This window comes from Mobula birostris, chromosome 29 (genome assembly GCF_030028105.1).
Source record: "Mobula birostris isolate sMobBir1 chromosome 29, sMobBir1.hap1, whole genome shotgun sequence".
NCBI classification, from domain to species: domain Eukaryota; kingdom Metazoa; phylum Chordata; class Chondrichthyes; order Myliobatiformes; family Myliobatidae; genus Mobula; species Mobula birostris.
In genome coordinates, this window is record NC_092398.1 from 25,742,696 (window position 1) to 25,769,243 (window position 26,548).

General features: G+C 51.8%; 1 protein-coding gene across 7 annotated transcripts; it reads right to left on the bottom strand.

Annotated features, from left to right (window-relative positions):
- Window positions 1-2,363: 2,363 nt before the first annotated feature.
- renbp (renin binding protein) lies at window positions 2,364-24,636 on the bottom strand. Of its 7 annotated transcripts, none has more exons than XM_072246278.1 (11): window positions 24,566-24,636; window positions 23,582-23,684; window positions 22,983-23,058; window positions 17,507-17,582; window positions 16,286-16,458; window positions 12,963-13,187; window positions 11,779-11,860; window positions 11,076-11,251; window positions 10,341-10,472; window positions 8,903-8,990; window positions 2,364-7,790 (listed from the first exon to the last, which is right to left on the bottom strand). In XM_072246278.1, the coding sequence occupies exons 2-11, from the start codon at window positions 23,680-23,682 to the stop codon at window positions 7,489-7,491; spliced, it is 1,431 nt and encodes a 476-aa protein (XP_072102379.1). In that variant the 5' UTR covers window positions 23,683-23,684; window positions 24,566-24,636; the 3' UTR covers window positions 2,364-7,488. The 7 variants fall into 7 exon arrangements, with proteins under 7 accessions (XP_072102379.1, XP_072102384.1, XP_072102381.1 ...); XM_072246279.1 differs by having other exon boundaries at window positions 7,640-7,812; XM_072246283.1 differs by lacking the exon at window positions 23,582-23,684 and having other exon boundaries at window positions 22,943-23,058; window positions 24,566-24,622.
- Between the last annotated feature and the right edge of the window lie 1,912 nt (window positions 24,637-26,548).

Genomic DNA, 26,548 nt, shown 5'->3' on the forward strand with positions numbered 1-26,548 from the left:
TGGTCTTTTAAACTTTCTTTTCTTTAATTCTTTGGTTAACATTCAAATACTTTCTTTATAATTGTATGCAGTCTACGGTCTGTTATTTTTCTTGCCAATGGGCGATTGCAGGGGGGCAGGATACTACACAGATCGAGGTTCGTGTGGGCAGGACACCCCATCTTCACAGGTTTGACGGGACCCAAGTCATACCGACTCTCGTCATATGGAGTCTGAAAAAGGTGGTTTTCTGACTGCCGAGTCCGGTGGCTGCTGCCGAGGGACTAACGAGCCAGCTCTCAATTAAAAAGGGGGTTTCGTGTGTGTTGAGCGAGGCAATAAGTCAGCTAAGGTGAAAATGGTGTAGCAAACGATGGGCTGAATGGCCTAATTCTTGTCTATATCTTATAGTCTTCATGAGGTGTGGAGGGGAACTGGAGTGAGAGTAAGCGTGTGCGTGCGACAGACTGATCGAGAGGGTGAAAGAGGTGAACTAGGAGGTGATTTGGGTGGGGGGGGGGATTTGGGGCAGAGGTGGATGGTCACCAGATGGAGAAATCGTTGTAAATATCATCTGGTTGAAGGATACCTATTGAGCTTTTTAAAGTGGAGGTTGATAGGTTCTTGGTAAGGGTGCCAACGGTTATGGGGACTAGGCAGGAAAATTGGGTTAAGAGAGATAGTAAATCAGCCATGATAGAATGGTGGAGCAAACGCAATGGGCCGAGTAGCCTAATTCTGTTCCTATGCCATCTGGTCTTATCGTATATGGAACGAGCTACTATGGACAGTGGTTGAGGCCCGAACATTAACAATGTTTGAAACACACTTGGACAGGTACGTGGATGGGCAAGTTTCAGAGGGACACAGGCCATGAATTTGAGTTCAAGAGCTGTGAGGTAATGTTGCAGCTCTATACAACCCCTGGTTAGACCACACTTGGAGTATTCTGGTTCAGTTCAGGTCACCTTATTATAGGAAGGATGTGGAAGCCTTAGAGGGTGTAGAGGAGATTCACCAGGATGCTGCCTGGATTAGAGAGGGTGCAGAGGAGATTCACTAGGATGCTGCCTGGATTAGAGAGGGTGTAGAGGAGATTCACTAGGATGCTGCCTGGATTAGAGAGGGTGCAGAGGAGATTCACTAGGATGCTGCCTGGATTAGAGAGGGTGTAGAGGAGATTCACTAGGATGCTGCCTGGATTAGAGAGGGTGCAGAGGAGATTCACTAGGATGCTGCCTGGATTAGAGAGGGTGTCTAATGAGGAAAGGTTGAGCGAGCCAGGGCTTTTCTCTTTGGAGCAGAGGATGAGGAGTGACTTGGCAGAAATGGCAAATACAAGAGGAAAATAATTTTATGATGAGTGGAGGAAAGCGTAAGGGAGATGTCAGAGAGTTTTATACACAGAGCATGGTGTTGTGTGCTGTCAGGGGTGATTGTAAAAGCAGAGGAGGAAGGCCTTGATAGAGTGGATATTTCCAAAGGTGAAAAGAGTCTAAGTCCTGAGGACACAGCCTCAGAATAGAGGGACGTCCTTTTAGAACGGAGATGAGGAGGAATTTCTTTAGCCAGAGAGTGATGAAGCTGTGGAATTCGTTGCCACAAGCGCCTGTGGAGGCCAAGTCTTTAGGTAAATTTAAGGCAAGAGATTGATAGATTCTTGATTAGTTAGGGCATGAAGGGATACAGGGAGAAGGTAGGAGAATGGGGTTGAGAAGGTAAATGGATTAGCCATGATGAAATAGCAGAAGCCGACTCGATGGGCCAAATGGCCTAATTCTGCTCCTATATCTTCTGGTCATACATTGGAGCATTTGAGGAACCCTTTGAAAAGCACATGGATGATAGAAAAATGGGGAGTTATGTGGGAGGAGAGGGGAGGGTAGATTCATCTTGGAGTAGATTGAAAGGTCAGCACAACATCGTGGGCCGAAGGGCCTGTAATGTGCTGGAACATTCAAATGGATGTTCTCAATGTAGACCATCAGGAGGGCACCATGGTCAGCACAGACAATGAAGGGCAGAAGGGACTGTTTCCATTCTGACCCCACCTCCTCCCGGAGGCAGGGGATTACAAATGGAGGGGAGAGAGCGCATGGGGCTAGATAGACCCAAAACCCAGTCCCAGAGAGAAAGGTGTTCACATCTGATATTGGGGTCTTACTGAGAACAGACTGTGGAGCACTCCTGAGCGAGAGGGGGTGAGGGATTATCGCCGCGGGTATGCCAAGGGGAAATGGGGCATGCAGGCGGAGTGGCTCAGTGGAATGGAGGCAGGTGAAGCCTCGTGTCATACAGTAGTCAGCCCCCTTGCTCGCAGTCCACGCCCCTGGGACGTGCATGCGCCATTCCCCCCCCCCCACAAACACACAATCAAACCCCACCCCTTTCTGAATGGTCAGCAAGCTGTTAAATTCACTGATCTAGCACAGACTAGATAGGCCGAATGGCCTGCTGTAGTGCTCTGCGACGCTCCTCAGCCCACGTCCCCTCGGGCTCCCCGCTCACCCGGTGATCTACTGGTTCCGGGATTGAATGCACTCAGCTACTGAGGGTCCCAACAGGGAGTGTGGGGGTGGGGGAATTGTGAAGATTTCCCCACCCCTCACGGGTGAGAGAGCTTCTCCCACCCCCACCCCCTTCCCGGCGTTCCATGTCCGTCCCATCTACTATCGAGCCCCTGCAATACGTCTAGAATAGGGGAGGTCTCTCTCTGCCTGGGATCCAGGGCACAGAGCAGTGCTGTGCGACAGGCCCCTCAGCTAGTTCACAAACAGCCCTCTCCCTTCCCCTCCCACACCTGGAGGACTCCCTGCTCAGTGTAGGTATGGAATATGCGAGGCAACGCACTTCACTGTTATGTTTCGATGCACAGAGACCAATTGAGGGCTATGTAGGAGGGATGTGTGGTGGGGTGGAGATACGTCTCTACCAGAGAAGGTGTAAGGTGCTCCTTCCCTCTGCTAGCCTGCAGGCCACCCTTGGGCAAGGTGTAGCACCCGCTTAGCCCCTCGATCAGAGTCATGGGAACCACGGGAGCAGATGGTGGACGATCATGAGTAGCTGGTGTATAATCACAAGTCCTGGTTATGCGACTGGTGACGCCAGGTAGACAATCTCTGAAGAGTATTGATAATGGCTGGGGGTCACCTATCTTGTAAAGACACTGCCCAGAAGGCAGCAATGGCAAACCACTTCTGTAGAAAGATTTGCCGAGAATAATTGTGGTCATGGATAAACCATGATCGCCCACGTCATACGACACAGCACCTAATGATTTCATGTGACACAGCAAATAATGATGTCATACTATACATCACATAATGATGACATCATACACATAATGATGGCGATGATGTAGGAGGGGAGGGTCAAATTGATCTCAAAGAGTACTGTTCTATGTTAAAAATTTAGAAGAATATTGTTGGGACTTGAGAACCTGAGTTACAGAGAAATAGGTTAGGACTTTATTCTCTGAAGAGTAGGAGATTGAGGGGAGATTGATAGAGGTGTACAAAATTATGAGGGGTACAAAATTATAGGGTAAATGCAAGCAGGCTTTTTCCCCTGAGGTTAGGTGAGACTAAAACTAGAGGTCACAGGTTTAGGGTGAAAGGTGAAATATTTAAGGGGAACCTGAGGCAGAAACGGCTTAACTCAGTGTGGAACGAGCTGCCAGCAGAAGTGGTGGATGCAACACGGGGAGAAGTTTGGACAGGTACATGGATGGAGGGGTATGGAAGCTTGTGGTATAGGTGTGCTTCAATGGGTCCAGGCAGAATAAAAGTTCAGCACAGATTAGAGGGGCCAAAGGGCCTGTTTCTGTGCTGTAGTGCTCTGTGAGACAAGTTTAATCTTCTAATCCTCTTGATTTAATTTTCCTCCAGTTGAGGCTTCCGGTGACACCATGATTCAGTATTGACCTGCCTCGCATTCCCTCCCATGAAACTCCAGGAATAATAGCTGTTACGTTACTTTTGACCATCTGTGAAAGACATTTTTTCCAAGTAAATGGTACAGGAACACGAGTATGGCATCTCTGACTTCAAAACACACTGGAAAACAGGAAATACAAAGAGAAAGCAAAGACAAAAAGATACAGCAAGCTCCAGAACAGGCCGAAGCTAGCAAAGACGACGAGGAGAAAGATATGGCCGTGATACTATGCGAGTTGAAAGAGCTGAGAAAAGAAAATCGAGAGAGTCATTTTCAGACATCAAGGCATCCCTATCTAGACTGGAGACCTTGGTGATAGACCTGAAGGAACGACTGGACCTACTTGAGCAGAGATCTGCCGAGTCTGAGTCCAGAATTAGGGCTAACGAGGACGCATGTTTCTGGCATGAGAGAGCACTTAAATACCTGTTGAAGTGAGAAGCCGCTCTCACCGCAGCTTGCGATGATCTCCAGAACCGCTTACGAAGAAATAACCTAAGAATTTATCAGATACCCGAGGGTAGTGAGAAAGGAGACATGGTGGGGTTTGTCAAACAGTTAATTAAAGTGACGCTTCGGCTGCCAGAGGACTTAAATTTACACATTGAGAGAGGCCACTGATCGCTGATCACAGAGCCGGCGCCCTCTGCACCACCGCGCTCCGTCATTGTGCGATTATACTGTAAAAGAGACAGTACTGCGTCAAACATGGGCTCAAAAACAAGTCACGTTTCAAGGCAGAGTCATCTATTTTGATCAGGACGACTCTCCCGAGGTCCAGGAAAGAAGAGCAGCAAAAGGCCGCGCGCCGTGATCAAACAGCTAAAGGAGGAAGGTGGGCAGGCAAGTTGTCGCTTCCCAGCGCAGCTGAGAGTAAACTCGGATGCTGGAGTGAAGACCTTTCCTTCCCTGACTGAAGCTTTACCCACACTGAACAACCTGGGCGTCTCCGTGCCGGTGAGCGGGAGGGAGAAGCTGGAACAGCGGCTCATCAGCGAGGTGTGGCGGGTACAGCGGAGGGGGCGAGGAGGAGGAAGCACTGCACCGGAGGCAGACATGAGAGCTTTCCTGACATAGGAAGAGGCCGATTACATCCTTTCTTTCAAAGGAGGAGGTATTATGAACAGTGTCTTCTTTGGACTGATTAATAATTTCTGGGCGTGAGTGATATTTAACTATCTTCGCCAACATGCATAGCTACTTACCAGCGTAACTGGCATATTTTGATATACAATGTAGTTTCGTGGTGGTGGGGGGAGGTGAGTTAAATTTTATTAAGCAGACACAAAAGGAAAAGGAATCGCCAAGGAAGGGCAACAACTCAACCAGGGGGATATGTTTTCCCCGTGGTTTGTAGCTATGACAGCACTGTGTGTGTGTTCCCCACAGAGAAGCATGTGGCATTATTCTCTGCCTAATTATCATCGGGGGTGGTCTTGATAGGAGAAAAAGCAGTCATAATAATTTGTTTTATCAGGAATTTTAAAAGGCCAACTGGGTTTCTGGAAGTCTTGTTTGGTTTTGTTGTGTTTTGTGGGTTACATTCTTTAGTAAGTCGTTCTCTAGGCATTGACAGGTCATCACAAGTCTTTCAGTTATTGTACTATAAAACTGCCGGGTTTGGTTGAAGGTGGGAGGGGGATGGTGATGTACTAAGAGAGATATTGTATCATGGTCACTTTGAACATTATTAGTTATAATATTAATGGAATCAATCACCCCATTAAAAGGAAAAAAATATTGGCTCAGTTGAAAAAACTTAATTGCCCTATTGCTCTATTACAAGAAACACATTTAGGAGATATGGAACACAAAAAATTAAAAAGAGAGTGGGTAGATCAAGTCTATTATTCATTTTGCCCTAAAAGTAGAAAGGGAGGAGTTGCAATATTAATCAACAGATCAGTTTATTTTGTGGTGGAAAAAGAGGTTAAAGACAAGCAGGGTAGATATGTGTTAGCTTTGGACTCGATGGGAGGTGCAGAGTTTACCATCATGAGCATTTATGCACCGAATGAAGTTAACCCCACCTTTTCCAAAGAAGTAGCTTTATTACTTGCCAGGGAAGCTAGGGGTACTGTTAAAGGAGACTTTAATTGTATTCTTAATAGGCATTTGGATAAATTACCTGGGAATGGGGATCCTCTAAGCAAGAAGTCGAAAGCAGTAAAAATTATGTTGGATGAGCTTGGGCTAGTATGGCTGGAGAGCAATGAATCCAGGTGCCAGGGATTTTAGTCATGTATCAGGAGCCTGTGGCTCATATTCAAGAATTGACCTTACTTGCATCCCAAAGAAGAATCTACATCAGGTGAAGGAATGCGTTATTGTCAGATCATGTTCCTGTTAGACTTGTACGGGAAGTAGCTTCTGAGCGGCATTTTAAATATTGGAGACTCAATGTTTCCTCGTTGATGGATCCCTTTTCCTATAATCAACCAAAACAGTGCATTGACGAATATTTTGTGACAAATGACAATGGGGAGGTTTCCCCCTCGATACTGCGGGAAGGTGCAAAAGCTGTGATTAGGGGAAAATGTACTGATTTGGCTGTTCAAATGAAAAAATATCAGAACGAAAAATATAATCAGTTACAAAGTGAAATAAAAAGATTAGAAAAAAAGGCACAAATTAACACTGAACAAGGATGATTGGAAAAACCTACAAAAGTGTAGGGATGCCTTGAATGAGTTGCTCACATATAAAGCGGAAGGAACACTTAGATAACACATAAGTATTATGAGATGGGGAACGGGGCCAGCTGTCTGTTAGCATTTCAGTTGAGAAAGGTAATTTTCCTCCAGTTCTGGGCACACCCACCCCCTATATTACCAAACTTTGGAAGACCTGCTTCCGGAGGTGGGAGGGTGGGGGGGGGGAGGTGTGTTCGGGGGTTGGGGGGTGTTTCTCGGTCACTCGTGGATCCTGGTCACAGGCCGGGCAGGGGGCTGTGTCGCAGCTGACCACCTACTCCTCCTCAGAGGACTCATCTGTGGCCAGGTGTCACTAGAGAGGGAAAACAGGGTGACCCCTGGTTCCGAACAGGCATTGTGGGGCTGCTGGTGTTGGAGTGGATAGGGGAGTGTCCCCCGCAAAGAGAATGTGCTGTAATCTTTATGTCAACACTATGTAAAAAATATTGAAATACAAGGAACAACTTCACACACCCGGGGTCAAACACAAATTGATGCTCCCTCCACACTGTCCCATCACACACTCCCGGGGTCAGACACAGAGTGAAACTCCCTCCACACCGTCCCATCACACACTCCCGGGGTCAGACACAGAGTGAAACTCCCTCCACACCGTCCCATCACACACTCCCGGGGTCAGACACAGAGTGAAACTCCCTCCACACTGTCTCATCACACAATCCCAGCGTCAGACACAGAGTGAATCTCCCTCCACACTGTCCCATTACACACTTCCGGGGTCAGACACAGAGTGAAACTCCCTCCACACCGTCCCATCACACACTCCCGGGGTCAGACACAGAGTGAAACTCCCTCCACACTGTCTCATCACACAATCCCAGCGTCAGACACAGAGTGAATCTCCCTCCACACTGTCCCATCACACACTCCCAGCGTCAGACGCGGTGAAGCTCCCTCCACACCGTCGCCTTGTGCATTGTGAATAAGTTCCGTACTTGGAAAGCTGGAGAATCAGAGCTAATTTTGAAAGGTTGAGGTGGAGGGGGGGGTTGGACTTCTTCCTTGAGGTCGACAGCCTGGCTCCTGGCTGCCCCTTTCCTTTTTGATCCAGCGGTGTGGGGGAAGGAACGAGGAGCCTCGCCTTCCTGGAAGCCACCCGTTCTTCAGGACATCGAACCCTCTGCCAGCAGAGAGTCCAGAATGGTCTCGCACAGGTAGAGGCTGCGGGGCAGATGGAAGCACCCTATAAGAGCATGAAAGGCAGAGTCATATCCTTTTTTGGACCAGGGCATTTAATTCTTGGATAAGGCTGTTCAATTGTTATTTTCTTCACTGTTAACAATTAATTTTCTGCTTGTATTTTATATAACTACTTATATACTTGGGTGGAGATACATCCCTACCAAAGGAGGTGTGAGGTGCTCCTTCCCTCCACTAGCCTGCAGGTCACCCTTGGACACAGTGTAGCACCTGCTTAGCCCCTGATCAGGGTCACGTGAAGCCATGGGGGCAGGTGGTGGATGGTCGTCTGAGCAGCCGGTGCAGATCACAAGTCCTGGTTATGCACTGATGCCAGGCAGACAATCTCTGAAGAGATTGATAATGGCTGCGGTCACCAGTAGCCCAGAAGAAAATGATGGCAAACCACTTACGTGGAAATATTTGCCAAGAACAATCATATTCATGGAAAGACCATGAACGCCCACGTCATACGACACGGCTCATAATGAACGAACCTAGTGGCCACAGTATATATGTGCAGCTGTTCAATGTGTTTCTTAGTTTTTCCACACGATTCTAGAAGCTTCTCTTGGTATTGCTTTATTTGAATAAGGCTTCTAAGATTGGATGACTCTTATCTGTGAATTTGAATGGATGAAAAGAGCTGACCAGGAGGCTGCGCCATCTTTCGTCTCTCCCTCTCTTCACTTACTAGACCTCTATCAGTGTCTGTTATAACTCTGTTCTTTTAATGCTTAATAAAACGATCGTGATACAATGTTCCATCTTATTTTTTTTTTTTACAGCTGCACAGACCAACCACTGCTCAGAGTAGGGGACTTTTACACGGCCTGAAAACTGCACAGCACATTATGTAGAAGAAAATTTCCAGCTGCGTGGCAACAAAGGCTATGTGCAGGGGGGCATTTCTGCTACTGCGCAGCTATGCATCTGAGCAGCTTAGTGGGAATAGTGACTGTGAAGCAGTAAGTTTTGTGCCTCTTTCCTGACTTCCGAAAGAACTCAGAACATCAGAACCCAATACACCCTGCCGGGCTCCCCCACCTCCACAACCCTTCCCAACTCTGTCAGTGTGCCGGGATCAGACGTACCTTTGAAAGGTCCTCCCTTGAAGGTGTGGGTGACCTCCCCACGCCGGTTCAGGTAGCCGTACCATTCTCCGTGCTCCTGATCCGGAAACTGCAGGAGAAACGTTGGAAAACTGAGGCTTTAGTCAGACTGTACTTGGAGTACTGTGTAATCAGGACAGCCTCTTACTGTTAAAATAAAACAAAAACTAATCAAGAAAATAGCCGGGATGCCCTTCGTTTATTTAGGACACTATATACCGCTCAGTTTGGACAGGAGACTATTACTGAAGCATTTCTGATTAGCACCAGTCACATGTAATTGTATGCCTGTTGGGTTCTAGCGATTGGACTGAACAGTTTTTAAATAGCATCAGTTGCGTGTTTATGTTCGGACACCAGTGACTTTTGTCATGGAGAGTCGGCGTGGAATAAGCAGCAAGACAATTCCCGAACTGTTTTGCTCACCGCCATTTCAAGCTTTCGGGCTTGGAGATGCCAGAAATGGCCGGGAGTGAGAATGAAACGATTTCACTACTTCAGCAAGTTAGAATTTGAAGGTACCGACAACCATGTTGAATGTTACAATGAAAATGAAGATTTGCAGGATGCAATAGTCGATAGTGTTGTATGAAGGCAGTCCACTGTCGGTGTCTGCTCTGATTTTGTTCATTTACAGTCGATAACTATTAGGAACTAATACACAGTTTTATAGTACTGTGGTTGTATTGGTAGTATTCTAATTTGCTCTGTATTTTATTTAAATACATAATTTGTTACTGTAGTTTGTCCTTTTTATACCTCCACTATTCCCATTAAACTTCAGCCAATTATGGCAGCTGCTTAATTGGGCCAAAATGTACTGGTCCCGACGTGTCCCAATTAACCAGAATTCACCAAATTGCGTCATGTAAGCCTCACTGGAGTTTAGAAGAATGAGAGGAGGGGGATTCTCGGAGAAACCTATCCATTATTGAAAGGCCTAGATAGAGTGATGTGGAGAAGATGTTCCCCATTACAGTGGAGGAAGCGATTGATGCAAGAACGTGACACTTGAAGACAATTGGACAAGACTGTTGATAGGAAAACTTTATGGCAGGGGTTCCCAAGCTTTTTTTTAATGCCACAGACCTTTGCCATTAACCTGGTTTAGGGGGACCGTGGGTCAAAACGTGGGCAGATGTGACCAGCTTGGATGGGAAAGGGGAGTGTCAGCAACCAGTTGGGCTGAAGGGCCTCCTTCTGAACCGGGCTCCACGGACAGTCTGTGAGACTCAGGCAAGCCAGGGACTCGTCGGGTACAACAGACCGTGGACTTGATCCGAATGATGGGTGGACATCCCCCCCCCCGCACCCGCCCCACGCGACCGCGACTGCACAGGGAAGGGAGGCGAGGGGGTTGCTGGGGGCTGCGGAGAGCAGAAACGTCAGGTAGTGAGAGGCTCAGACGGGCGGTACTCACGTGGCTGAAGCTGTAGTCGAAGACCTGGCGGAAGAAGTCGAGGAGCCGGGGGTCGCGGCTCAGCTGGTAACCCAACAGGAGGGCCACCAGCGCCTCGGTGTGGGGCCACCAGAGTTTCATGTCCCATTCAAGCTGGGGGGGGGGAGGGAAAGAGGATGAGAAGGGGAGGGGAGGAAGGGTGGAAGAATAGGGGAAAGGGGAGGGAATGGGGATGAGAAGGGGAGGGAAGGAGGGGTGGAAGGATAGGGGAGGGGGAAGTAAAGAACTTGTCAGATCTACAGAGCTTCAGGCATCTCCATTAACTGAGTGATCAAATGTGGGGAGGGAGGCGAGGGAGAGCTCAAGGGTGGAGAGAGAAAAGGAGGGGGGTGTAGGGGTGGGCAAGAGATTGGAGGGGACCAGGGAGGATGGGGAGGAAGGGCGAAGAATGGTTGGGGGGGGGGGTTGAGAAAACCTGTCAGGACCATGCTTTACCAGCAACTGAAGAATCAACAAACCAGTGGGCTAGTGGGTGGGGTGCAGGGGACCGAGACTCCACGGGGTGGGGTGTCCTCATTTGGGAGGTGGGACAACTCATGGGGAAGGGAGGGAGAGAGGGGGAGACCATGGACGTCCGGTGCTCCCTCTCTGAGGGGGTGGCGGCGGGTGTAAGAACCTTTCCACTGTACAGAGACCGTCGAACCCCCTTCCCCATCACTTCCATCCCCCAGAGAGGGGAGGGGAGGGGGATGTTACCTGGGTAGGGGGGAGCCCATTCACGTCGAGGAAGGAGAACAGCCCCCCGTGCTGTTGGTCCCAGCCCAAGCAGAATGGTCCAACCAGGAACCTCTCCAGCGCCGTCGCCATCAGCTCCTGTGAGCCCGTTGCCTCCGCCCATCGCAGGAGAAACCAGCCGGCCTCCAGCGCATGGCCTGTCCAACCAGAAGGGTGAGTACACCATCCGCGCACGCACACCCCGCCTCCCCACACCCGGTCCTCTCTCTCCCCATCGCAGGAGAAACCAGCTGTCCTCTGGCGTGTGGCCTGTCCCACTGTCCGCACACGCTCCTCGCCCCTTCTGCCTGACACTGCTGGAGCAGGTCTGCCTCCAGTGCACTGCACGTCCCACATCCCCTCCCCTCCCTCATTGTCCCCTCCGTTTGTGACCAAACCTCCTACCGTCCCTCCTCCCTACCTCGCTGTTCATTCCCTCCCGTCTGTCAAACCCTCACTGTCTCATTGTCCCCATCCTTCCCTTCTCACCTCCACTGACCCCCTCTCTGTCACTTCTCTCTCGTTCTCTCCGTCACCCTCCTCCAAGCCCCTCCCTCACCCCAGGGAATTCCCATCCCAAGAGAAGTAGGACCAGGCCTTGTAGTTCACCCTCCCCGGCTGAGGGAACCCCACCCCGGGGGGGTCCGGAAAGCACCGGGCCCTGGGAATCATGCATGGCCTGTACCTGGGTTCAGGAGCCTGCCCTGGCTCCCCGGGAGCTCCTTCCCTTCGGAGGACACAGTCTCCAGCACAGCCGTTCCGTCCCTCTGCATTGGGGCCGGGGGGGAGGGAGAAGAGTGGTGGGGGAGGAGGGGGTGGGAGGATGAAAAGAGGTAGGGGGTGAAAGGGGGTTTGAAAGGGGTGGGGGAGGTTGAAAGGGAGCGGAGAGTAGAATCAGCCAGGGTCCCTGCTCCCTATCACTGAGTATACAACACAGAGCAAGGGCAGGGGGCAGGGAGGGAGGAGGAACAAGCATTTGGGAAAACGAGGGTGATGGGGTCTGAAGGGGAGTGGAGGGGGGAAGGGGATTGGAGGTGGGGGAGTGGATGGGGTAGGGGAGTGGATGGGGTAGGGGAGTGGATGGGGAGCGGAGTGGAGATGGGGAGCGGAGTGGAGGGGGGTAGGGGAGTGGAGGGGGGTAGGGGAGTGGATGGGGAGGGGAGTGGAGTGGGGGAGGGGAGTGGAGTGGGGGAGGGGAGTGGAGGGGAGGGGAGGGGAGTGGAGGTGGGGGAGTGGAGTGGAGAATGGGAGGGGAGTGGAGGATGGGAGGGGAATGGAGGGGCAAGGGGAGCGGAGGGGGGGTAGGGGAGCGGAGGGGGGGTAGGGGAGCGGAGGGGGAAGGGGAGTGGAGCGGGGGAAGGGGATTGGAGGTGGGGGAGTGGAGTGGAGGGGGAGTGGATGGGGTAGGGGAGTGGATGGGGAGCGGAGTGGAGGGGGGTAGGGGAGTGGAGGGGGAGGGGAGGGGAGTGGGGGGAGGGGAGGGGAGGTGGGGGAGTGGAGTGGAGAATGGGAGGGGAGTGGAGGATGGGAGGGGAATGGAGGGGCAAGGGGAGAGGGGGGAGAGGAGGGGGGAAGGGGAGCGGAGGGGGGTAGGGGAGCGGAGGGGGGTAGGGGAGCGGAAGGGGAAGGGGAGCGGAAGGGGGAAGGGGAGTGGAGCGGGGGAAGGGGAGTGGAGGGGGGAGGAGGAGGATGGAGGATTGAGGGGTCATAGGCGAGTGTGAGGTGGAGGAGGACAGGGAAGGAACAGTCAAACTGCCTCCCCGTCACTGTCCAATGACCCCAGGGTTGGGAGGGCAGAAATTGGCCTGGGTTCCTCCCCTCTGCCCCACACATCCCAGTCGAGCCCCTCACCTTGCTCTGATCCTTTACCTGCAGGTGTTGGAGGATTTTCCGCACGCTCCAATCTCCAACCTCCCAGTACTTCTGCTCGCTCTCCGACACGTCCTCCTCGAGCTGCTCGACGAGGCACAGCAACATCATGGGCACCGCCAGTGAGCTGGTGTCCGGGGCCCCGGGCAGATGGGGGCGGCCCAGCCCAGCCGGGTCCACCCGAACCCAGTGACACACCTGGTCCATCATCAACAGCGCCTCCCTCTGCGGACAGGAGAGCGAGAGGGTGACACACTGACACACGGTCTCTCTCTCTCTCTCACACACACACACACACACGGACACTCTCTCTCTCTCTCTCACACACACACACACACACACACACACACACGGACACTCTCTCTCTCTCTCTCACACACACACACACACACACACACACACACACACGGACACTCTCTCTCACACACACACACACACACACACACACGGACACTCTCTCTCTCACACACACACACACACACGGACACTCTCTCTCTCACACACACACAGGGATACTCTCTCACACACACACACACACACGGACACTCTCTCTCACACACACACACACACACACACACACACACGGACACTCTCTCTCTCACACACACACAGGGATACTCTCTCACACACACACACACACACACACACGGACACTCTCTCTCACACACACACACACACGGACACTCTCTCACACACACACACACGGACACTCTCTCTCTCACACACACACACACACACACACACACGGACACTCTCTCTCTCACACACACACAGGGATACTCTCTCACACACACACACACGGACACTCTCTCTCACACACACACACACACGGACACTCTCTCACACACACACACACACACGGACACTCTCTCTCTCACACACACACAGGGATACTCACACACACACACACACACAGGGATACTCTCTCACACACACACACACAGGGACTCTCTCACACACACACACACACGGATACTCTCTCACACACACACACAGGGATACTCTCTCACACACACACACACACACACACAGGGATACTCTCTCACACACACACACACACAGGGATACTCTCTCACACACACACACACACACAGGGACACTCTCTCACACACACACACACACGGACACTCTCTCTCTCACACACACACAGGGATACTCTCTCACACACACACACACAGGGATACTCTCTCACACACACACACACACAGGGACACTCTCTCTCACACACACACACACACACACAGGGACACTCTCTCTCTCACACACACACACACACACAGGGACACTCTCTCTCACACACACTCACACACACACAGGGACACACTCTCTCACACACACACACACAGGGACACTCTCTCTCACACACACACACAGGGACACTCTCTCACACACACACACACACAGGGACACTCTCTCTCTCACACACACACACATAAGCATGCTCAGGCAGTCTCTCAATTACAGAGGGGGAGACAGGGAGGATGAGGGAAAAGGGACGTACAGATACACATACAGACAAATACAGAGGGTCTCCACAAGACCCGAAGGTGTAGGAGCAGGATTATGTCATTTGGCCAATCGAGTCATCATAGCTGATCTACCCCCCCGCGCCCCCCCCCCAGATCCCTGCATGCCGTGACTAACCAATGCCTTAAATATACATAAAGACTTGTCCTCCCCAGCTGCCTGCGGCAACAAATTCCACAGATCCACCACTCTCTGGCTGAAGAAATTTCTCCTCATCTCCATTCTAAAAGGACACCCCTCTATTCTTGGGTTGTGTCTGCTGGTCTTAGACTCTCCCACTATATGAAACATCCACTTCACGTCCACTGTATCGAGGTCTTTCACCATTCGACAGCTTTCAATGAGGTCAACCCTCATTCCTCTGAAGCCTAGTGAATACAGGCCCAGAGCCTTCAGACACTCTTCGTACGACAAGCCGTTTAATCCTGGAATCATTTTCGTGAACCTCCTTTGAATCCTCTCCTGCGTCAGCATATCCTTTCTCAGATAAGCACCCAAAACTGCACACAATACTCCAAGTACCTCACCAGTGCTTTAAAGTCTCAACATTACATCCTTGTTTTTATATTCTCGTCCTCTCAAAATGAATACGAGCATTGCATTTGCTGCCTCACCACAGACTCCACCTGCAAATTAACCTTTAGGGAATCCTGCAGAAGGACTCCCAAGTTCCTTTGCACCTCAGTGTTTTGTATGTTCTTTCCAGTTAGAAAATAGTCAACCCTTTCATTTCTTCTACTAAAGTGTGTGACCATACACTTCCTGACACTGTATTCCATCTGCCACTTCTTTGCCCATTCTCCTAATCTGTCCAAGGCTACGTCCACACTAGACCGGATAAATCCATAGCTGAAGCTTTTTCTCTTCGTTTTGAACTTCCGTCCACACTGAAACGGCGTTTTCCTCCCCTGAAAATGGAGCTTTTCAGAAACGCTCTCCAGAGTGAATTAATCTGAAAACGCCTAATATCCGGCGTAGTGTGTACGGGGTAACCGGCTATTTTTAAAACTGAGGCGCCGGAACAAATGGAGGCGGCAGCGCGACATTTCATTGTTTTCTTGAACGCAGCCTCCAACACCACCACAACGATATCTGACAATAGGTGTGTAACAGCCTAACGTAACATTGTATGGAAATACAAGCTAACACTGATGCAGACATGTTTTATACATTGAACAAGGTGCTTTATTAATGTATTGCTTGTGCAAACAGTCAATAGATGCAATTGTCACTTTTGCCCAGTAACTCGTTTTATTGCACGTGTAAAATACAGCAAAATAATACATAAAGACGTGGCAAAAGTAAAGGCAAACAAATTTCACTTTTGCCCAGTTACAAGCCTCATTGCATTTAGTTGTAGCTGTCGTCCCTTTCATCGGTGAAGAGACTATGGCTGTAGGAAATGTTTCTGGACAAACGCGCACCAAGTCTTTTGTTTCGCAATTTCCTTTTAAGTTTTTCTAGTCTGTAACTGGACAAACGTGCCCCAAATATACCGTTTCCTCTTCACTTGTTTTCTGTGTGTGTGTGTCCTGCACATGCCCAGTAGGAGGAGATTCGCCCAAACAGCCATTTTAAAGTGGAAAGAGGTATTTTTAAAAACACCTAGTATGGACGCCTATCGTTTTTACGCGAAACCGGTGTTTTCAAAATTATCCGGTCTAGTGTGGATGACTCTTTCTAAGTCTTTTTGTAGCCTCTCTACTTCAACACTACCTGCCCCTCCACCTAACTTCATATCGCCCGCAAACTTTGCAGCAAAGTCACCAATTCCATCATGCAGACCATCGGCATACCTGGTATAGGTCCTGCCCAGTGACCCTCCACAGCTCGTCCATAGCCAGCACGTAGAAACACTCACTGAAGATGGTTCGCTGGACCTTGACCGCTCTTCCGTCCCGGCTGACACAGAAAGCCCGTTTCTGGCCCTCGCCAAAGGCCGCCGAGTGGCGCATCAGGAACTCCCCGCCTGAGGGAGGGAACCAACAGCCCCACACACCCGACATGTCAGTTAAGGAACGGTGGGAGGGGCGGCGAGGAGAGGAGGGAGCGCTATGCCGCAGGAGTGACGGTGAGGAGGGAGCACCGGACCGCAGGAGGGGAGGTAAGGGGGAAGCACAGAGCTTGCGGAGGGGCAACAAGGGCGGCCCACCATACCTCGGGGTAAACTCTATCATTGGGAAACTGGGCAAAGAAGTGGCAGGTGGAATACAGAGTAGGGAAGTGTCCAGTCATGCATTTTGGCAGAAGGAATAAAGGTGTGAACTATTTTCTAAAACAGGGAGCAAATTTAGAAACCTGAGGCACAACAGGACTTGGGAGTCCTTGTGCAGGATTCCCTAAAGGCTAGTTTTCAGGTTGAGACAGTGGCGAAGAAGGCAAATGCAACGTTAGCATTCATTTTGAGAGGAGTAGAATATAAAAGCAAGGATGTAATGCTGAGGCTTTATAAGGCACCGGTGAGGCCTCACTTGGGAGCAGTTTTGGGCCCCTTACCTAAGAAAGGATGTGCTGGCGTCGGACAGGGTTCAGAGGAGGATTACCAGCTTTATCCTGGGAATGAAAGGGTTAGTGTTTGAGGCTCTGGGGCTGAACTTGCTGGAGCTTAGAAGAATGAGGAGGAGGAGGGCATCTCATTGAAACCTTTCGAATCTTGAAAGGCCTAGACGGAGTGGATGTGAACAGGATGTTTCCGATAGTGCGGAGAGTCAAGGACCAGAGGACGGAACCACAGAATAGAGGGAGGTCCCTTTCAAATAGAGGTGAGGAGGAATTACCTTAGCCAGAGGGTGCTGAATCCGTGGAGTTCATTGTCGCAGACAGCTTATGGAGGCCAAGTCACTGGGTATATTTAAAGTATAAATTGATAGCCTCCTGATTAGTCAGGGTGTCAACGGTTACAGGGAGAAGGCAGGAGAATGGGGTTGAGCGGGATAATAAATCAGCCATGTTGGAATGACGGAGCAGACTCGATGGGCTGAATGGCCTCACTCTGGTCCTACGCCTTATGGTCTTACCAGCTGTCGCTGCATCCAGCAATTCCTGTCGGCGAAAGCGAGGAACTTTCCGGTAAAGCCGGCAGTAAGTCCAGACCTGTGGAGGGAGGGCGACAAGGACACGTTTTACACATCACAAGACTCCCGCTGGAATACGGCTTTGGAACGTGGGAGGAAACCGGACTGCTCGGGGGAAAATCCACATGGTGATGAACTCCTTACAACCAGCGGCGGGAATCGCACCCCGATCTAGCAGGCTCGTAAACCTAGAACATGGAACAGCACAGGGTTTTTGGCCCTGGTAACACTCTAAGGTCAATCTAGCCCTTCCTTCCCACATAGCCCTCCAGTTTCCTTTCATCCATGTGCCTATCTAAGAGTCTCTTAAATGCCTCTAATATATCTGCCTCCACCACCATCCCTGGCAGGACGTTCCACACACCCACCACCCTCAGTGTAAAAAACCTACTTCTGACATCCCCCCCCACCATACTTTCCTCCAATCAGCTTAAAATTATACCCCTCGTGTCAAACATTTCTCAAATTTATCAACACATTTTAGAACATACTCTCAATGGCCACATTACTTGGTACCTCCTACACAAAATAAAGTGGCCACTGAGTTTATGTTTGTGGTTTTCTGCTGCTGTAGCCCATCCATTTCAAGGTGCGACATGTTGTGTGTTCGGCGATGTTCTTCTGCACACCACTGTTGCAACACGTGGTTATTTGAGCTACTGTCGCCTTCCTGTCGGCTTGAACCAGCCTGGCCATTCTCCTCTGACCTCTCTCGTTTTCACCCACAGGACTGCTGCTCACCGGATGTTTTCTTTTTGTTTTTCACACCATTCTCTGTAAACTCTAGAGACCGTTGTGCATGGAAGTCCCGGGAGATCAGCAGTTTCTGAGATACCCAAAGTTCAAAGTACACTTATTATCAAAGTATGTACACATACAACCTTGAGATTCGTCTCCTAACAGACAGCCCGGAAACAAAGAAACCCAACAGAGCCCATTTTTAAAAATCTATGACACACCCAACGTGCAGAGAGGGGGGAGAATAAACACGAGCAAATAGTGTTCTGAAGGGAGAGTTCTTTCACAGACCCTCAGCTCAGCGTAGGACCGAGCAGCAAGCTAAACTGGTCGTCCCTCGCCTCAGACCCTGCCAATCTGGCCCGGTAGCTGAATCGTCGCCAAACATCGGATTCGGTTACTTCCACGCGCTCTGAGGCTTGATGCTGCTGCAACCTTTCCAATTCGGAACAGCGCTTAAATCCTGTCACCCCATCTGGCACCAACAATCGTTCCGTGGTCAAAGTCACTGAGATCACGTTTCTTCCTCATTCTGAACAACTGAACCTCTTGACCATGTCTGCGTGCTTTTATGCATTGAGTTGCTGCCTCTCCGGTGAAATGATATTGTATTTGTTAAATCATGTCTGCGTGCTTTTATGCATTGAGTTGCTGCCTCTCCGGTGAAATGATATTGTATTTGTTAAATGGGGGCTGTGCACAATTCTGATTTGATGGAGACAGCCATGAGAGCACGGAGGAACATCTGGAGAAACTTCTGAAATGCCCGGTTCGCTGCCGCTGCTGCTGTGCAATCGAGAATCTCTGGAGGGAAGGCCCCAAATCCTCGGCTTTGCCTGCTGCTGGTGGCCGGGGCTGGAGTCGAAGCACTCGGCAAAGATGGTGCTCGGTGTTGGAGGGCTGGTCGGAGGCTCAAAGTTTTCGGACAACTCAGAGTCGGACTGTGGTTGGACATGGCAGGGAGAGTTTTCTTCCTTCTCCCGTCTGCGTGAGATGTGGGACTTTTGAGAGACTTTGAACTTTTTACCGTGCCCATGGCCTGTTCTTCATCAAGTTAAAGTATTGCTTGCACTGTTGTAACTATATGTTATAATTACGTGGTTTTTGTCAGTTTTTGAGTCTTGGTCTGTCTTGTGTTTCTGAGATATCACACTGGAGGAATATTGTATCATTTCTTAATGCATGTATTACTAAATAACAATAAAAGAGGACTGTGTGTCCTCATAATCTAATCTAATCTAACATGATTGGCTGATTTAGTCATAGTCATACTTTATTGATCCCAGAGGAAATTGATTTTCGTTACAGTTACACCATAAATAATTAAATAGTAATGAAACCATAAATAATTAAATAGTAATATGTAAATTATGCCAGGCAACAAGTCCAGGACCAGCCTGTTGGCTCAGGGTAACACTCATAACACGCTGGAGGAACTCAGCAGGTCGGCCCGAAACGTCGACCGATCTTTTCTACGGATGCTGCCCGACCTGCTGAGTTCCTCCAGCGTGTTGTGAGTGTTGCTTTGACCCCAGCATCTGCAGATTATTTTGTGTTTACTATTGGCTCAGGGTGTCTGACCCTCCAAGGGAGGAGATGTAAAGTTTGATGGCCACAGGCAGGAATGATTTCCTATGACGCTCTGTGCTGCATCTCGGTGGAATGAGTCTCTGGCTGAATGTACTCCTGTGCCCACCCAGTACATTATGTAGTGGATGGGAGACATTGTCCAAGATGGCATGCAACTTGGACAGCATCCTCTTTTCTGACACCACTGTCAGAGTCGATTTGATATTTGCATTAACAAGTCGGTGTACACACGCATCCAATCAAGTCACCGCCGAGTGCACAGTGAAATTCTTACAGTGTACCTCCTCACCACCCACCCACCCACCTTCCCCCTCACCTGGTCTGACCTATCACCTGCCAGCCTGTCCTCCTTCCCCTCCATTCTGCAACCCGTCTTCTTACTCTGGCTTCCTCCCCCTCCCTTTCCAGTCCTGATGACGGGTCTCGGCCCGAAACGTCGACTGTCGACTCCACTCTGTAGATGCTGCCTGACCTGCTGAGTTTCTGCAGCGTTTTGTGTGCAGGACCTCCTGAGTGGAGGAAGGATGTGCTTGTGCTCAAGGGAGTGTGGAGGAGACTCACGGGGAGAAATGGCACGTTTGCCCACGAGCGAAGGTCACCGAGACCCTTTATCAAGGGTGCTGGTCCGAAACGTTGGCTGCTTATTCATTTCCACAGATGACCCCTGACCTGCTGCGCGAGTCGTTCTGGATCTCCAGCATCTGCAGAGTCTCGTGAGAATGGGAAGCTTGCTTGCAGGGGCATCTCAAGCAGGCAGATACAGACAACCCGCACAATATAAACCGTGCAAAAATCAGCCAGGACACCGAAGAAAGGGCACGTAAAATTAAACATCTATGCAGAACAAAGAATTAGGCCATTCAGCGCATCGAGTCTTCTCTGCCATTCCGTCATGGCTGATTTATTATCCCTCTCAACCTTCTCCCCAAAACGCTTAACCAATCAAAAGCATATCACTCTCTGCCTTCAATATCCCAGTGAACTGCAGAGATGAACCACTCTTTGGCTAAAGAAATTCCTCCTCGTCTCTGTTCTAAAGGGACACCGTTCTACTTCGAGGCTGTGCCCTCTGGTCCTAGACTCCCTCGCTATAGGAAACATCCTCTCCATGTCCACTCTATCTGGGCCTTTCAATATTCGATGGGTTTCAGTGAGATCTCCCCCCCACCCCATCCATTCTTCTGAACTCCAGTGAGCCATCAAACATTCTTCACACGTTAACCCTTTCATTCCTGGGATCAACCTCATCAACCTCTGAGGGTGACCAGCACATCCTTACTTAGGTAAAGGCATCTGTTAGTCTTGCAAGACCATTGATCTGCGCCTGGAAAGTCTTCACTCTCCAGGGCGCAGGCTTGGGCAAGGTTGTATGGAAGACCGGCAGTTGCCCATGCTGCAAGTCTCCCCTCTCCATGACACCGATGTTGTCCAAGGGAAGGGCATTAGGACCCATACCAGTGTCATCGCAGAACAATGTGTGATTAAGTGCCTTGCTCAAAGGCACAACACATTGCCTCGGCTGGGGCTCGAACTCACAACCTTCAGGTCGCTAGTCCAATGCCTTAACCACTTGGCCACGTGCCCACAGTACTTAGATAAGCGACCCAAAATCTCTCACGATACTCTAACTGCGGTCTGATCAATCTATTACAATGGCTCATTAATGCCTTTGAAAAGGTAGTGAATTCAGCTCACAGGTAAACACCTCCCAGCCATTGACCACATCGACATGAAACGCTGTTGTAGGGAAGCAACATCCATCCTCAGGCCCCACCACCAAGGCCGCGCTCTTGCCTCGCTGCTGCCATCAGGTAGAAGGCACAGGAGCCTCAGGACTCACACCACCAGGTTCAAGATCAGTTACCACCCCTCAACCATCAGGATCTTGAACTAAAGGGAATAACTACACTCACTTGCCCCATCACCAAGATGTTGCCACAACCGATGATCTCACTTTAAGGACTCTTCATCTCGTTATCTGACGTTCTCGTTACCTATTGCTATTTATTTGTATTTGCACAGTTTGTGATCTTCTGCACTCCGGTTGATCTTTACTTTATTTTATTGTCGCCAAACAATTGACACTAGAGCGAACAATCATCACAGCGATATTTGATTCTGCGCTTCCCGCTCCCTGGTTTACAAATTGATAGTAAATATTAAATTATAAATCATAAATAGAAAAGGGGAAGTAACATAGTGCAAAAAAAAAAAACAAGAGGCAGGTCCGGATATTTGGAGGGTACGGCCCAGATCCGGGTCAGGATCCGTTCAGCAGTCTTATCACAGTTGGAAAGAAGCTGTTCCCAAATCTGGCCGTACGAGTCTTCAAGCTCCTGAGCCTTCTCCCAGAGGGAAGAGGGACGAAAAGTGTGTTGGCTGGGTGGGTTGTGTCCTTGATTATCTTTCATCGATCCTGTTATAGTTACTATTCTATAGATTTGCTGAGTATGCCCGCAGGGAAATGAATCTCTGGGTTGTATGTGGTGACATAAGTAGTATAAAATTTATGTTGAACTTTGAGCATTACATCCTCACTTTCAAATTCTACTCCTCTCAAAATGAACGCTAACATGGCATTTGCCTTCCTTATCACCGACTCAACCTGCAAGTTAACCTTTAGGGAATTCTGCACGCAGACTCCCAAGCCCCTTTGCACCTCAGGTTTCTGAATTTGCTCCACTTAGAAAGTAGCCCATGCCTTCATTCCTTCCACCAAAGTGCATCACCATACACTTCCTGACACTGTATTCCACCTGCCAGTTTTGTGCCCGTTCTTCTAATCTGTCCAAGTCCTTCTGCAGCCTCTGTTTCTGCAACACTACCTGCCCCTCCACCCATTACACAATTTAATATTTTCTTTTGAAGAATTTCTGCATATGTCAAGCCTGTAAACTTGTCTTAAACCCTGTGCTGTGCTGGACAAGTACACGCAACAACAAAGTCAGCTTTGAGAACGAGAAGCGATCAGGGAGATCCCTATAGACCGTAAAGCAGCCGAGATTATTGTCAAACTGGAGATGGTGTGGAGAAGGTGGAGGGGGTGCGTACCCTGTCACTGGTCCAGGGTTCGTCCCAGCTGTTCGCTCACCTGTCTTCCCTGCAGCCAGATATATTTTAATTCATCGTAGACAGAACCATCGCGACTCAGACACGTGAAAAAGCCCCTGCGAGGTAAAGTTCTCAAAGATCAGGGACTCCATCCTCACCGCCTCTCCCTCCCTGCCCTCCCTCTCACGGTGCGCCCTCCTTGCTGCCCAACCCGTCCCACTCCTTTTCAGCTTGTCGCTCCTCCCACAGTGATCCCTCTCCCTCCTCGCTGCCCCTCTCATGGCTCTTACTCTCCTCGCAGCCACCTCCAAAGGCGCTCACCCCCATGACACTCCCTGTCCCTCCCACGGTGATTCCTCTCTTCCTCCCTTGCAACCGCCTCACAGTGCTCTCTCTCCTTCACTGCCCCCTCTTCCTCTCAACTCCCCTCCTACGATAATCCCTCTCTCCCCCGCTGCCCCCTCGTACTCTCCAACTCCCTCACTACCCCTCCTACAGAGTTCTCTCCCTCACTGTCCCCTCCCACGGGGCTGACTCTCTCCCTCACTGTCCCTCCCATGGCACTTCATCTCTCCATTGCCACCCCTCCCACGGCACTCCTCCTCCTTCCCCCCCACCCCGACGCCGTGGACCCCTCACCCAAACTCTGGGTCATGGGAAAACTTCAGCCAGAAGTCAACGGTCCGGTCCAGCTCCTTGCGGATTTTATGCCGGAAACCTTCGAGCTCTTCCCGCGACATCCCTGCAGGCCAGACCAGCGGGAAAAGTGGTCAGCCAACGGTGGGGAGGGGGCAAATCAGGGACACTTCCTGTCTGCCCCACACCACCTCCAGCCCCACCCTCATCCCATGCATATCCCTCCTCACTTCACTCACACGTTACATACTCTTTTGCTCCAAACTCACACTTCCCTGAGACTCCATCATCCTCTCCTTCAGTTCAACCCTACCCCATTTTCCTTTAATACACCCTCCCTCCCCTTCACCCAAATCTGAAACCCCTAATACATCCCTCTCCCCTTTTCCTATCTCCCCTCGTCTCCACTCTCCTTCTGTCTTCTCCACTTTACCCACCACCCTTCCCACTGTCCCCTCCCCTCAACTACACTTCTCTCTCACCTCTCCCTTCCCTGCCCCCTCCAGCCTCTTCCCCTTTTCTTCCCCCATACTGCCCTCTTCCTCCCATCCTCTTCACCCTCTCCCTTTCTTTTCTGCCCCTTCCCTCCCCTCCCATTCTCCCCCTCTCCTCCCCAGTCCTATTCTCCCCTCCTTCTCTCTCCCCCTCCTCTCCCTCTGTCAACCCCATCCCCTCCTTCTCCCCCTCAGCCCCTCCCTCCCTCTCCCCATCTCCTCCTTCTCCCCCCAGCCCCTCTCTCCCTCTCCCTCCTTCTCCCCCCTCAGCCCCTCCCTCCCTCTCCCTATCCCCTCCTCCCCCCTCGGCCCCTCCCCATCCCCTCCTCCCCCTCAGCCCCTCCCCTCCATCTCACCCTCAGCCCCTCCCCCTTCCCTCCTACTCCCTATCATTCTCCCGCTCTTCCTATCCCCTCATCCCCTCTGCTCTCCCATTCTATCCGCTCACCCGCCACTCTCCTACACCTCATCTCACTCCGCGCTGTTCACTCACTCAATCACTCTCGGTCCCGAGACTCCAGTCAGCTGCTCACTCCCCGGCTGCGCCTGCGCACTCGATATCCCTCGCCGCCGCTACCCCGCTGTGGCGGCGGCGTGACGTCACCGCGTCTTGAGCGGAAACTTCAGATCCGGATCCGACCTTTTGACCTCTGCCCCTCCTCCCTCCGACTCACACCCCTCACTCCGCCCCCCTCCTCCTCCGACTCACACCCCTCACTCCGCCCCCCTCCTCCCTCCGACTCACACCCCTCACTCCGCCCCCCTCCTCCCTCCGACTCACACCCCTCACTCCGCCCCCCTCCTCCCTCCGACTCACACCCCTCACTCCACCTCCCTCCGACTCACACCCCTCACTCCGCCCCCCTCCTCCCTCCGACTCACACCCCTCACTCCACCCCCCTCCTCCCTCCGACTCACACCCCTCACTCCACCTCCCTCCGACTCACACCCCTCACTCCACCTCCCTCCGACTCACACCCCTCACTCCACCTCCCTCCGACTCACACCCTTCACTCCACCTCCCTCCGACTCACACCCCTCACTCCGCCCCCCTCCTCCCTCCGACTCACACCCCTCACTCCACCTCCCTCCGACTCACACCCCTCACTCCACCTCCCTCCGACTCACACCCCTCACTCCACCTCCCTCCGACTCACACCCCTCACTCCGCCCCCCTCCTCCCTCCGACTCACACCCCTCACTCCACTCCCTCCGACTCACACCCCTCACTCCACCTCCCTCCGACTCACACCCCTCACTCCACCTCCTCCGACTCACACCCCTCACTCCGCCCCCCTCCTCCCTCCGACTCACACCCCTCACTCCGCCCCCCTCCTCCCTCCGACTCACACCCCTCACTCCGCCCCCCTCCTCCCTCCGACTCACACCCCTCACTCCACCTCCTCCTCCCTCCGACTCACACCCCTCACTCCACCCCCTCCTCCCTCCGACTCACACCCCTCACTCCACCCCCTCCTCCCTCCGACTCAGACCCCTCACTCCGCCCCCTCCTCCCTCCGACTCACACCCCTCACTCCGCCCCCCTCCTCCCTCCGACTCACACTCCTCACTCCACCTCCCTCCGACTCACACCCCTCACTCCACCCCCTCCTCCCTCCGACTCACACCCCTCACTCCAACTCCCTCCGACTCACACCCCTCACTCCACCCCCTCCTCCCTCCGACTCACACCCCTCACTCCGCCCCCCTCCTCCCTCCGACTCACACCCCTCACTCCAACTCCCTCCGACTCACACCCCTCACTCCACCCCCTCCTCCCTCCGACTCACACCCCTCACTCCACCTCCCTCCGACTCACACCCCTCACTCCACCCCCTCCTCCCTCTGACTCACACCCCTCACTCCAACTCCCTCCGACTCACACCCCTCACTCCACCCCCTCCTCCCTCCGACTCACACCCCTCACTCCGCCCCCCTCCTCCCTCCGACTCACACCCCTCACTCCGCCCCCCTCCTCCCTCCGACTCACACCCCTCACTCCAACTCCCTCCGACTCACACCCCTCACTCCACCCCCTCCTCCCTCCGACTCACACCCCTCACTCCACCTCCCTCCGACTCACACCCCTCACTCCACCCCCTCCTCCCTCCGACTCACACCCCTCACTCCAACTCCCTCCGACTCACACCCCTCACTCCACCCCCTCCTCCCTCCGACTCACACCCCTCACTCCACCTCCCTCCGACTCACACCCCTCACTCCACCCCCTCCTCCCTCCGACTCACACCCCTCACTCCGCCCCCCTCCTCCCTCCGACTCACACCCCTCACTCCACCTCCCTCCGACTCACACCCCTCACTCCACCCCCTCCTCCCTCCGACTCACACCCCTCACTCCACCCCCTCCTCCCTCCGACTCACACCCCTCACTCCGCCCCCCTCCTCCCTCCGACTCACACCCCTCACTCCGCCCCCCTCCGACTCACACCCCTCACTCCACCCCCTCCTCCCTCCGA